The sequence below is a fragment of the Hydractinia symbiolongicarpus genome, chromosome 14 (assembly GCF_029227915.1).
Source record: "Hydractinia symbiolongicarpus strain clone_291-10 chromosome 14, HSymV2.1, whole genome shotgun sequence".
Lineage (NCBI taxonomy): Eukaryota > Metazoa > Cnidaria > Hydrozoa > Anthoathecata > Hydractiniidae > Hydractinia > Hydractinia symbiolongicarpus.
The window spans coordinates 12,987,909-13,001,162 of NC_079888.1; the positions used below are offsets into that span (position 1 = coordinate 12,987,909).

The window sequence follows — 13,254 nt, forward strand, 5'->3', positions numbered from 1 at the left end:
CGGACCTGTCTGGTCAATCCCAACGGCGATCGTGATTCCGCCCATGGCAATACAGAGTGGAGCTTCGAGGCCCGAGGCTAACGCCCCAATCCCAACGCCCGAGGTAATGATGCTAATACTCAGCAACCCATGATCACAGAAGCGTACCGAGCTCCCATGCATTCTAAACTTCTTTACGAGTCTGTTCCGCTCCTTGATCTCACTTCGCAGATACTATTCTATTTACTCAATCTTTTTAAGTGTTAATTTTTGAGTTTTATCCTGCATGTCCGCGCTTTCCACAGGTGCGCTTGGCAAATTTGGATACAATTTGCTCACATCGTTCATCTTTATTCTATGAGTAAATGCATCGTAATCCCGGTGAAGGATACATTTTTGTCGTGGTAATATTCGTCTGTTAACATGAACTCAAGGCGATCCGTAGAGCATTTTAAGGGTAGGTAGATCGGAGTGTCAAAACTCCAGGTCAGCATGTCCCCTAAGCAGTTAACTCTTTTGTAGGAAGCAAGGCCATAATTTTCGACTTTTTACCATTTAGTAGGCAGTGGTCTTCATCCAACTGGGGGCAAACGAGTCGTAGCCGAATGTAAGCGTCAGTCCTGTAGACTGCATCGTAGTCACCGCTCGTGTAGTACTTCTTACTGGAGTCGTATGGAAGACCTAAGAGCTCTTGCAGTTGTCGATGAATTACAACCGTATAGCCATCGCTGACACGGAGCCTACAGAGTCCATTTTTCAAAACAAACAGCTTAATCTTGTCCTCTGCCTGACTGTTGACGATAGTCGCCAAATCCTCGATCTTGTACAGACCGTTCATAATTTCGATCCTAGTAGTCCTCTGATCAGGCCCCACTTTACGAATCGTAAAGTCATTGTTGGTATAAATGTTCAACCACATAAGTCGAATACTAATGAATTTTAGAGCTATCCTAGATAGTCTTCAAAAATCGTAGGTTTTTCAATATCGGTGATGTAGAGTTTCTTCATCCTTTCTTTTAAGAAAGGATGAACATGTTTTCGTACAAGCCCAAGGCAAAGTACAAATCCAACAGGGGAGAATGACCACTTGGTATTACAAGCCTAGAGCATTAGGACCTACATGTCTCCACAGAATCACATATTTCCGTGGTATTCCCCGAGTTTACTAAATATGCCATCAAAGTTAAAACAACCTACCTTAATGACCCTGCCAGAGTGGGTTGGACAGGACAAGCCTTGGACTACTGAAATATCCAGGTTAATTTCGCTACCCACTGTGCAACGACGGCATTAGGTATCTCCGCTAAGCACATGACGGGCTCCGTACCCCTTGTCAACTCTATTTTTGAATTTCACATCTATTACCACATGCGCCGCATCCTTACCAGGATGAAGGTACCCATGCTGTATGACGATGGGTTTGACCAGTACAAATAACCCTACCCAACCTCTGGATATGCACAAGTATGCCGCGAATACGGTGCAGACCCCAATAACCTGTACAAATTCAAGGCCGTCATGTCGTCACTCACCAACGATTCATGGTGGCCTCAGATTGATGGTGATTGGGCCAAATTCATCATTCCGACAAGTCAGGGTTTGTCGTCGAAAGGTCTGACCAAGCTAAGCGAGAGTATTCGCGTCTACGTCGTCTTGTTGCTTGGGTCGCAGGCGGGGGCAAAGGCATCCTTACTCGGGTCTGGGGCTGACATCTATACGGCCAGACAGACTCTTTTTTACAAAAATTTGAAGCCATGGTGCGTAGAGAAGAGAATGTCGGCCGGGACATCACACAATTTCAAAAAGGGCTTCAATATGCCAGAACTCCAGTCAATTTTTCCGTCATGCCCAGCATCTCATGTTGCCTTGTGATATGAACTTGCGTATCGGTAAAATTGAGGGTTACAACAACAATATCTTAATTGCACCTGCCAACGTAAACGTTGGGGTCCAAGCTGACGTGAATAACAAGCCTATTGTCAAACATGCGGCAGCCGCACCCCCTAGGCATACTATCAAAACACCTATACATACTACACCACCTAAATACACCACGCCACTTAAGCCTACTACACCCTCTAGGCATACTACACCTCCAAAACATGCTACGCCTCCTAGGCATACTATCAAAATACCTATACATACTACACAGGATATACCACCTATACCTCCCGAGCATGCTACGCCTCATATACATACTACATTCCCTGAACAACCCCTAGAGGGGGAAGAACATGAGGATACCAAGACTGCATTAATCACGGCAGGGGTAGGGCTCATCATAGGGTACATCTGGCTTAAGTAAGGTCTAATGTGACGCTACCCTGAGAAAGAATGAGACTACGGTACCAATAATCCCGTGTAATGCAGCACCTGCCTTACCTGATAGGTATTTTAGGAATTTTCCGCCTTTCAAGCCGCTTCTCTACAAACCCTTTTCCCGCACCCGCCGCGGCACTTCCTCCTGCGCCTGTCGCGGCACTTCCTCCCGTAACTGCAAGTACAATGGTAGAAATCAGTAGACCAACAGTCGAGACGATACTTGCTATAGTTAGACCCTGCTCTTTGAAGAGGATTTTGAGTTTTTCCAACAGAGACGTATCATCTTCAGCAATTTTCATCGGGGTTTCCTTGATATTCTTCAGCTGGCTGTAAATTTTCGAGGAAAGTAGTCCGTGCTTATCCATCACAGCCTTTTTTTCTCCTTCGATTTTTCAATTTTTTCCTCAAGGTCGGTGATTTTCCTCTTTAAGTTGTCCCTTTGTCCCCCGGTTGCCCCGGCTTTCTGCTTCTTGAGTTGTTTTACCTTAGCCTTTTCTTTGCCGATCTCACTATCATACGAAATCATCTTACCCTTCAATTTTTTAATGTTATCATGTAAGGTTTGAATTTCGAGGCCTAATACTTTTATTTCACCGTCATTGAGGTCAACAAACAAAATGTCTTGTATAAGTCTTTCTGTATCATCTACAACTTTGTTTGTCCATATCTTCGCCCTCGATATCATCAATCTTTTACCCTATTACCCTGACAGCTTCCTTCTTTTCATCATTCTTCACCATAACATCAACCTCTAGCGAAAGTGAACGAACCATTGCTTTACTACCTTTGTTGGGCATTTGATAGTTGTCAAAACCTATGGCTTGCAAAAGATTCTTACCTAACAAAACTAGGAGCTGTTTAATAGTTGGAAATGTACCATCCTTATTCGTAAGCAATTTTTAAATATATATTTTTTTCCCTATCACTATTTCTTTAATAAAAAGTTGGTTGCCTTTATCCATTCGGAAATTATCGTAATGTTTCGCGGATTTCAAATTTTTTTAAGCTGTCTATAAAGGGCGTCAACCTTCGATTCCAATAATGTCCTCCTGGCCATACTCCTGATGTCTCTCTGCTGTTGTTGTCCTGACGTTGAAGGCCCTGGCGTTGATGGAAGTTGTTGCGTTGATGGATGATCTTCATCATCTTCATCGTCTTCATGTTTATCACCCCCCCCCCCCAATATCATCTTCACTCGTAAAGTTAGGGTTATCCATTTATTTAAATTTTTATATAATAAAATGAGTGCATTTGGAACTACATTGGACCCATACGCGGAGACGAAGCAGCTCTTCGGTATTAAAGGTAGAAAACAGCGCGTACAGATCAGTAATATACCAAGCACGATTAATCAGGGCGAAGACCTATACGTTGATATCCCCAATATGCGACAGGACGAGGTTATTTTCCCAGGGTCTATCAAGTTACTGTTTGACCTGGAAGTGACGGCTACCAATACAAAACGCACGATCGTTTCAAATATCGGCAAAAGTCTGGTGCGAGACCTACGCATCACTTTGAATGGCAACTAGGTGCAAAACATATCTGATTTTAACACCTTCTCAGTCTACTGGGATGAGGAGAAAGCCATTGTTGTGGCGTATGGCAACACCTAGCAATAGGCAAGATGTTTGAACTCACCGGAGACCTACCCTTTTATCCAGCGGGTTTATATGACAGACTCCAGTTCGTCCTGCATTTCGCACCGCATGGTGACGTTATCAAAGATGGGGGTACGGCAGCCTTTGGATCTACGGCAGCTGCCTACAAGATCACCAATATCAAGCAAGGTGGTCACCATGAAAAAGGCTGATACCAGCTACAACCATCAAATAGACACTCCTGCCAAGTCCTTGAAGGGTGTCTTACTAATCTTTATAGACCCTTCAAAAGTGAAGGCCTATTCAGGCGTCAACGAGGTCTTCTACAATCCCAAGATTGAGAAGATAAGAGTCACGGTGGAAGGGAAGCCCAACGAATTTTATAGTCACGCGATGCTTCCCAAGGTTAATCTCGAACAGATCGTGAACCTTTTTGGTAGTCACAACTCTAACGTCACGATTCACCAGTTTTTCAATGAACGGTACGCGTTATTTATCGATTTCCGAGCAAGCCCGAAGTACTAAAAATAAATGGCAACCTTGGAAATCATGGCAGGAGGGGCCCTAATAAACGCATTGGCCTTTAGTGGTACCAACTTCTCGTTTTCTAAGCTCTTGGGACACGGCGGGGAAGAACGGAGAAGGCATGACGAATGGGTACTCACCTTCATTGTTGGATCATTGAGCATTCTGGGGTTTGTGGCCTACAAGTATTTGTAAAACGTTTTTAACATGTATAATAAACATGTCAAAACCACATATCGTTACCGAAGAAAAAGCGGAAAAGCTAAGTCAAATTTACTACATGCCGGAACATCTCTGGACTGGACGCAAGGCCATCAAATTGCTCGCTGCAGAAGCTTGCCTCTGAAAAAAGAAGGTCACGCATTGGCTGTCTAGGCAACTGTTGTGGCTACGACAAATCAAAGGCCCGAAACGTATCGATTATCCCCATTTCACCATTACAACACCCAACGACATGCATCAATTCGATATATTGTACATGCCCCACGACAGGGTATATGGAAATACGTACAAGTACATATTGACAAGGGTCGACGTGGCTTCGAGGTACAACGTAGCGAGGCCATTACGTACCAAAAAGGTCGGTAAAGTCGCGGACATGATCAAGGACATTTACAAGGCTGGACCTCTTAGATACCCCAAGATTTTTCAATGTGATAATGGTAGTGAGTTCAAATCAGATGTAACAAAATTGTTGGAGGATAAGGGGGTGGATATTAAAATGGCTACTACTAAATATCATCATACGTTCACGGCCTTTGTCGAATCATACAATAAGGTACTCGCTGAAAGGCTCCTCAAGCCTCAGGATGCGCAAGAGTTGGTCTCTGAGGAGACTAGTAGTATATGGGTTAAGAATTTGTATACCATCGTGAAAAGTCTCAACAATACGAAGACTGCTATGATTAGCATGAAGCCTAACAAGGTGATTAAACTGGATTAGGTACCACTTGCCATGGGGCAACAATTTTTACTACTTATAAGAGTAGTAAAAATTTGCGTCTGCCTAGTCATCTAATGCCGAAACACCTAAATCGTACAGGTCATCCTTGCTCATCCTCTTCAAACCGATTAAAGGTGTGTATTCCGTTGGGGTTGTCGATGACAACAATCTCCTCCGCGCCTGAGTAGTTGTCCTTAAACCACAATCTCTTCTTGCTAACATTGCGCCTCTGAACACGCGTGCAGTAATAGGGAAGATAATGGTACTCGTCGTCGTCCTGTGCGCTGTATTTACGATGGATTATAATGAAGTTGTCTTTACCTAGATCTTGGGCATGTGATACATGTCTTTCTGGAAGCCTTGTATTTTCCAGGGTCTGTACCTCGAGCTCATCCCCCAGTACTATGAGCTAATTATCCCTATCCTCTAGATCATCCTCGAGAATGGCGACGGCAATATCTCCGTCCTCGATTGTCCCCTGTAATTTTTCGACACCTTTTTGGGCTAGCCATGTAATTAGCTCTACAGCCTTGGACTTTTTTGATTTGGCAGCAATCTCTAGGGCCCCATTCAATGTAATGAAGACATCGTGTGAGTTTTTCCCTTTTCCAAGGGGGACAGTGCCACTGTCCCCCTTCCACCCCACAATTTCTTGCCTTGTTGTGGTGCTTCGGTCAAATATTGAAAATTAGACTTGATATTAGCAATACCTAAAAACCATCCAAGATCAGCTCTTTTGAGTAGAGGCCGATTTTGTTCATCGAAGAGAGTCTCGATGGCTGCTGCGGGCACGGCGTTGAAGAGCGAAAGTTGCGAAAATATTTCTAAAATATAAGGGTCAGCCAGAAGATTTCACTCCAACATTTTCCAAGTACTGAGGTGCTCCAACCTTACGTACAAGCACGCATGCTTGGATTTTTTCAGCTCGGCCTTGATGTCCGACCGGGGATCAAATTCGTCTCTTCGTCGATCATTTTCATATCCGATCTTTCGTTTGGATACCACATAAACAGCTGTTCCTTCTGCCTTCTCAAATCTTTAGGCAAGGCAGTGTACGACCGCGTGAGTAGCCATGTTTGCGGTGTCTACCTGAGACCGCCAATTCAAGCAAAGGTTTCCTTTTTTTTATCGAGGCTCTCGGCGGCTATGACGTCATCCACGACGAAAAGAGTCTCTTCACCTGCGAGTAACGACGACAATTTTTGGATCCATTCAAACAGCTGGTCCTTAGGATCGATCAGGAACACATATTCGTCCCTCCAGAGCGAGGACCTTTCGAGATAAGATCTATTCCATTGCAGGGTAGGGCATAGGATGATGATATATTGATAGTGATGCCTGTATTCATTTTCCAACAAATCCAAAACACGTTTTGTCTTACCACAACTTGTCGAACCCGTATGAGATTCCTTCAAAACATCTAACATTTATTGATAACACCCTTTTTTATTATGTACTTTTGGATATATCGCGGCGCAGGTAGAAAAAATCCATACGCCGCCGTGATTGTTCACCAAAGACTCCCTGCAGACGGGGCAGAACGTGGTCTTTCGACTATTATATTCGAAAGGTAGGGGGTCAAGCACTACTATCTTACCATCTAGGTACCGCAGTACCTTGCGATATCTCTTAACAAGCCCTCCTTTTCTGGCTGACAGGGCAGAGTGCGAGGTTAAAAAAAGGTATTTCGATCGGTGTTTTCAACAGCTCAATGTACCGAGGCACAATGACGGATGTGAACATGAGTGAACATGAGTGTAAAGACGTAGATAATTCTCATCTTGCTGGGTACCTTTAATTTCTCTATCTATTCTGATTGGATCCATTTATTATTTCACGCCTATTCCGAGATTCGTCCCGTGTTTGTGTAAAATTTTAGCAACCTCAGCAAGCGTCGGAGCATTACCAGTTTCTTGATACTTGAATGGCAGCTTGTGATTAATATGCAAAAATTCGTAATTTTCTAAGTCCATCCCTTCCAAAAACTGAGCTTCAGTATGGGCCCGCAGTATAGCTATGACCTCCGTGTTTTCATGTAGAGCCATGCAGGGTCGGTTGCTTGTGCGCTCCTTTGACGCTTTGTTGTCAGCCAAACATTTGGTGCATTGTTTTGTTCGTTGACCATTACGCTTAATCTTGAAATTGTTCATAGAAAAAAAAAGTCAACACTTTGAACATTTCTTAGCCTCCTCCATATTGACTCGTTTTTGTCCTTAGGGACAAACACGAGTTTTACTAGACGCTCATTTAGGCTTAGGGAATATGGACGCGGGAATCCAGCCTTTCCCGACGACCATTTCGCGACTTGCTCTCCCTGCAGCAAAATAGGCAACCATTTTTAGGACATCGTTTGTATCCATCTTGGTAGATAGTCTTGTTATACTCAGGAACTTTTTACCTACCAGGGCATAGGCAAATGTGGAACTAAGGTCTACAACTGTTTTGTAGAGCATGTCCAGGATTTCTTTTTCCTTCGGGCTAATGTTGCTATCCACGTGAGGTGTTGCCTTACTAATTTATTTAGTGTTAATTTTTTACCGAAAAAAATTCAATGCATCTTAAAGATGTCAATCTGAGGCTGGGCTTTACCCTGTTGAGGCTCTGGATGAGTCGCTGGCTTGTGAGATTCTCCATCATTTTTGCTTTTAAATTGATAATAGACGCCAACAGCTATCGCGAGCACGGCAAGCGTCCCTACACCGTACATGTAGACTGACTGTACGGAACTTGCCCCAGAAGAGGCTTTGACTGTAGGCTCTACAATACGCTCTTGTTGCCTAAGTTCTTCCTTCCTCTTCTTCATCAGTGCCGCCAACTTGTGTCCCTGCGCCACTCTCCCTGGATGCTTCACTGGTTTTGTAATGATTCGCTCTTCTTGTCTCGGTTCTTGACTCATTTATCTTATAGCCATTCAGGGCTATAAGATAAATTTTACATCATCAATTATATTCCTTAGTCTCCGCCCCATCCTCTTTCTTGCTCATATGCCGGACCGTGTGTCTTGCTACTAAGATGGGTGCCAGACATCTACCAATTGTACAGTACACGAGTACGCCCAGGTCCGCCATGGCATCTCTGATAATTGGATCTTTCTCAATGTCTTGCCGGATGCCCTCCACATAGTCGATATCAACGAAATTTCCAATCATTTTTGCATATAGGCTGACCACATGGGTAGTCAACGCCTTATCCGTCTTCTCCCGAACTTGACGTTGTACGTACTCGGCATATACCTTTTCTACCGCCTCATCGGGAGCCTTGTCGATAAACTCCTCTGTGCATTTTTTGGGTAGAAGATGACCCTTGCCCCTATGCAGGGCATCTTTCAAGACCTGGTGTTTATCCATTGGTTTTTTAACGTGCTCATAGGTTGATTCTGCGGAGGTGTCAAACATTTGTGCAAGTTATGACATCTTTATTAATAGCTTTTTGTAACGAAAAAAACACAAAATGCGATCAGGGCATAAGGTGGAAGTATAGCGATTAGTAGACACACTTCCATGGTTTTTATTCTCGGGTGTCTACCGGCGGCAGTGTCCACGGACCAGTTTTAAAATATGATCTTGTTGCACGAGCCTTTTATCGTCTGCCCTGTTTAAGGCTAATTTGTTCACCTTTTGGGTGTATATTTGATGCTTCTTGTTCTGAAATAAGACCTGACTTTTGTATATATCACCGCCCTCCTCCAAGCATCGCCTATAGTCGTCAAAGGTGATGTACTTCTTCGTAACGCACTTCTTCACACCTTTCGCTTTCCTGTCACCCTCTCTTTTGCAAGGCCCTCATAGGTATAGAGTTTTGCTCTCCAGGTGATAAACTCGGTCATAATTTTTCCACTTAATTCATCCTTCATGAGGTCGACGACTTTTTTGTTCTTCCCCAGAGGAAGAGGTCTCCCATTATCTGAATTATAGGCACTCGTATCGAATCGTTTCTCAACATCCTGCGCAATGTCACGATAAAAGTCTTCTGTTCGAATGTGGTAAACGAAGCTGTCTGTGTCCATGTAACAGAGCTGCAGCTTGCTACCATACTTCGGTAACATGAAATCATAATGGAACTCGTAAATAATTAATTTTGATATATCTAGTATTGCCTGTCCTATGTATACAAGCTTGTTCATTTTGACCTCCGTCTTCCCCATTTTAACGCCTAGGAGGTGTTTACTGAACCGGCTTCCACCTTTAAAGTATGGATTCATCACAAGCTTCATATATTTTTCCTCGTTGGTGACCAGCTGAATGTTACGATGATTCCTAAAGTTCTCCATAGTTTTACCGAACACCGAGAGGTTCATGAGCTTGTAGAAATCCCTCTCAAACTCATTTTTGGCAGCAGTCCTCAACCCCGTGTTGTGATCTATGTATCCCCTAAGCCATGGCTTTTGATTAAATTGAATGACCCTATGTACTTTCTTCAGTTCAAGCCCATGCTTTATGGCTTCGTGTAGAGCTCTAATATGTACCACGTACACAGGCTTGTTTTTCAAATTTGGTACCAGTTTCTCGACTTTGTTGATCGTCATGCGTTCAGGTAAAAATGGTAACTCATTATGTTTATCATGCAACCTCTTGGGATAGTCGATATCTACCTCGAGCAAGTATCCATACTTGTTCTTTTCGACGAGTTTCGCGATTCGTTTTTCTGTAAATTCTCAAATGTTGGAGATCCATTTAAAACCATCTGTTGGTAGGTCTTGACGCATGGCCCATCCGTACAGGCTGTTCGCGTCAAGGTACTGCAGGCATGATGTCTCAACATCCGGGTTATACCGGTCTCCTATATACTTATTGTTAGCTCTCGCATACCGGTGTACCGCCTGGGTTAAACCTCCCCTGATACCTTGCTCGAACATTAATAGCATGTCAGGATCTGTGAGGAGCTCTAACCTAATCCCGGTATGCTTAAGTGCCGCCTTACATGCCAAATCGGGTGCACTGTAAAAATGCGCAGGATCAAGCTTGTAGTTTGTTAGACACACACCCCGGAACGTTTCGAAAACATCTGCCAGTACCAGGACGTCTGTCTTAAGATACACATAGTGGTAGTCCCCCATGGTAACATAATCACCCTCTGGGGTGATACGATTCCATACTTTTTTCGCATGCTCGTAATCTTCATCACTAATCCCATTCATGTTCAGCTTGCTGTAAAAGGCATCCCTTGGTGGTAACTCCAACTCTTCAAATCGTTGCCAATCATCCATGTACTCGTACGGATAGACACCCTTTCTACGCATGAATTGAAATGTATCATCCTTGTTGAAAAACCAGCGGAGATTTTTGCACTGTTCGTCAGTGAGGTTGCTTGCCAATTTATTCAGGCTGGATGGCATTAATCGGCATCTATCGATGAACCTAATCTCTATCTTTTTATAAATTTTTCCGTCACCCATACCCGCAAGAAGTACCTTGATTTTCACGTTGAAGCTTATGTATTTTTCAGTATTCTCTGCTATACAACCGATGTCCTGGGTGTTATATTTTTCACCTAATTCCCGTATGAAGAGATGGGCATCATATCCGCTTAAATTATGGAAGATTACAGGTATATGACCAGGTATCTTATATGAGGTTACAATTATTATGCGCCGCGCCTCTATATAACCCCCTATAGTGACAATGGTCCCGAACTTTACGATTATTCTCGTCCTCAAACGGCTTCATGCAGATGTGACACTCCATGGCCCCGTCATGTTTCCTTCTTAGCACCTCCGTCAGATTCAACATAGGTTGTTGTGGGTAGGTCTTATATAACCGCTTCACTTCGTCCTCCAGGTGGTTCACGAATCACGTGACACAGTCCTTACCTCTGTAGACTGTTAGTGGGTCCGGTACATCCCCATAGGCAAATGTACTGTATGTACACCATCCAGATTCCTGTTCAACTTTTTCGTCTTTATCCCCCTTGCATCTTCTACTGAGACGAGTAGGCTTTCAAAGTCCGCGTATATAGCAAAAGGTACCTTGAATTGTTGAAGACCATCCTTATATTGTAACCATTTTTCAGACTCTCTTGGCATCGTGATTTTAACCGTTTAAATCATCTTCATTCACTGGGTTAATGACGGCCTTTTTCGAGGCTATCCACTTGGGTAGTTCTATGTACGAGGACCCTCTTGTTATTTGTAGCTTATGAAAGTCTACATCAAGGTGTAGGATTCGACTAATGGTGAATCCACTCTGGGGTAGCACCGGATGTTCCACGTGTGTCTTGATATTAGCAAACATCCTATCAAGCACAGTAGTAGTAGGGAGTGATTATAATCTGGTTTTCGCTCCTTTCACACCTTTACCCCCAAAAACCCCGCTTTCACCATTTCCACCACCACCTCCACCCAAAATAGAAAAATCATATGACGTCATCAACACATAATCATATTCATATGCTAATAACCAACACATAATAATATTAAATGCTAATAACCAACACATAATAATATATAATAGTATATACTCATATTACTTAAAATATGAGTAAGGGAAATTCCCTTACTCAAAAAATATGACCGCGCCAGAAAAATTGTTGATTGAAATCAAAAAATATATATAATAAAGATGTCTATTTATGATCATCTAATAACGCCTGATCGAATAGTCCGTACTGATTCATGGACACTAATGTTCGTACCCGATCATTTAAAGACACAGGAAATGTGTACTGCGTAGTTCGTGAACATCCCTGGACATCAATGTTAGTACCCGATAATTTCAAGACACGGGAAATGTGAGAATATCCTAAGATCATCGAATATATTCCGGATCGTTCAGAGCCATGGTTACAAGAAATAAAGCATGACGATTGAGTATTGCGATGAATGTGAAATGGTCCTTGACGAATACGATAAATGTAAATGTGGACAGAGGTTAATTGTGTGTGGAAAAATGCTGTGTTGGCAGCACTATATAATGTATATCACCTACAACGGTGGGTGGTGTAATTGTGAAAAATCCTTGGTTGGGCCCTAGTTATTAAAATAAAGGATGTTCAAATTTTATAACGACTCCGTAGAGACAAGGGATTTTTACAGTGAACCAAGAGTACTAAGCATTGACGAGGTTCAAATTGAAAACATCGTACTAAGTGATCCCATCCAAACCAACAAAGGCAAAGATGCTCGATATGTTATAGGCTATAAAAATGACAGCAGGATATCATCGCTATTAATTCGAACACCGAGAGGTCTATATAGACATGGTGCCTCGCGCTATATTGATGGCCCGTCACTTACCATGTCATTCGATATATAAAACCATCAAGAATGGTTGGATAAATATCAGATTATCCTAGCCAGGATCGAGAAACTATATGGTAGTGAATTCACAGCCTCGCCACTAAAGAATGATAGGTATCTGAAAGCAAAAGTCAAGGAATGGATTGGGGAGGTAACGACCGATTTCTATTATGCTATAGTACCAGGGAAGCAACCGTGTAAATGTACGGCTATCATCAAGCTATCCAGGTCGTACTCGAAGAGTGCAAATACAAGCCGGTACCTGTAACCATAAGGATACGACATCTTATTGATTCAGATAACGATAAGGAACCGTTCGTTGTCGCATAATAAAACAATGAACGATTTGAAAAGAGAAGCGAGAGAATTAGGGATAAGTGGATACTCCATCATGAAGAAGGCTGAAATTATGAAGGCAATTAACAAGATAAAATATATAGATACTGCAACGCAGACCGATGGTCCTTATTGGAAGCCATGCTCAGATATTGCATCAATGAAGATCCTAGAGGAGAACATCAGAGGCTTGGAAGCGAAACAAAAGCGAACTGTTATATATGATGTTGATTTTATGATTGATGCAAATACTGGTGAAGTGCTTGGTATTGTCTAATGTTTTATACAAAACATTAGATTATGAATACACCGGC

At 42.8% G+C, this 13,254-nt stretch overlaps 3 protein-coding genes across 3 annotated transcripts; 2 read left to right on the plus strand and 1 right to left on the minus strand.

Moving 5' to 3' along the window:
• Window positions 1–1,852: 1,852 nt before the first annotated feature.
• On the plus strand, window positions 1,853–2,284 carry LOC130625180 (uncharacterized). Its single transcript, XM_057440246.1, has one exon. It carries the CDS (start codon window positions 1,853–1,855, stop codon window positions 2,282–2,284), a length of 432 nt encoding a protein of 143 aa, XP_057296229.1.
• A 2,167-nt stretch (window positions 2,285–4,451) lies between these two features.
• Window positions 4,452–5,370, plus strand: LOC130625181 (uncharacterized). The gene is made up of 2 exons (XM_057440247.1): window positions 4,452–4,597; window positions 4,803–5,370. The coding sequence occupies exons 1-2, from the start codon at window positions 4,452–4,454 to the stop codon at window positions 5,368–5,370; spliced, it is 714 nt and encodes a 237-aa protein (XP_057296230.1).
• A 3,521-nt stretch (window positions 5,371–8,891) lies between these two features.
• LOC130625182 (uncharacterized) lies at window positions 8,892–9,895 on the minus strand. The gene is made up of 2 exons (XM_057440248.1): window positions 9,116–9,895; window positions 8,892–9,014 (listed from the first exon to the last, which is right to left on the minus strand). Exons 1-2 carry the CDS (start codon window positions 9,893–9,895, stop codon window positions 8,892–8,894), a joined length of 903 nt encoding a protein of 300 aa, XP_057296231.1.
• Between the last annotated feature and the right edge of the window lie 3,359 nt (window positions 9,896–13,254).

What these genes read in the sequence shown, in the direction of transcription:
- LOC130625180 (XM_057440246.1), top strand. Translation starts at nt 1,853, where the DNA reads ATGAACTTGCGTATCGGTAAAATTGAGGGTTACAACAACAATATCTTA.
- LOC130625181 (XM_057440247.1), top strand. Translation starts at nt 4,452, where the DNA reads ATGGCAGGAGGGGCCCTAATAAACGCATTGGCCTTTAGTGGTACCAAC. An exon ending in GGATCATTGAGCATTCTGGG is followed by an intron (nt 4,598 to 4,802) that starts GTTTGTGGCCTA and finishes TTGGCTGTCTAG; the next exon opens with GCAACTGTTGTGGCTACGAC.
- LOC130625182 (XM_057440248.1), bottom strand. Translation starts at nt 9,895, where the DNA reads ATGACGATCAACAAAGTCGAGAAACTGGTACCAAATTTGAAAAACAAG. An exon ending in GGGTGACAGGAAAGCGAAAG is followed by an intron (nt 9,015 to 9,115) that starts GTGTGAAGAAGT and finishes GTCTTATTTCAG; the next exon opens with AACAAGAAGCATCAAATATA.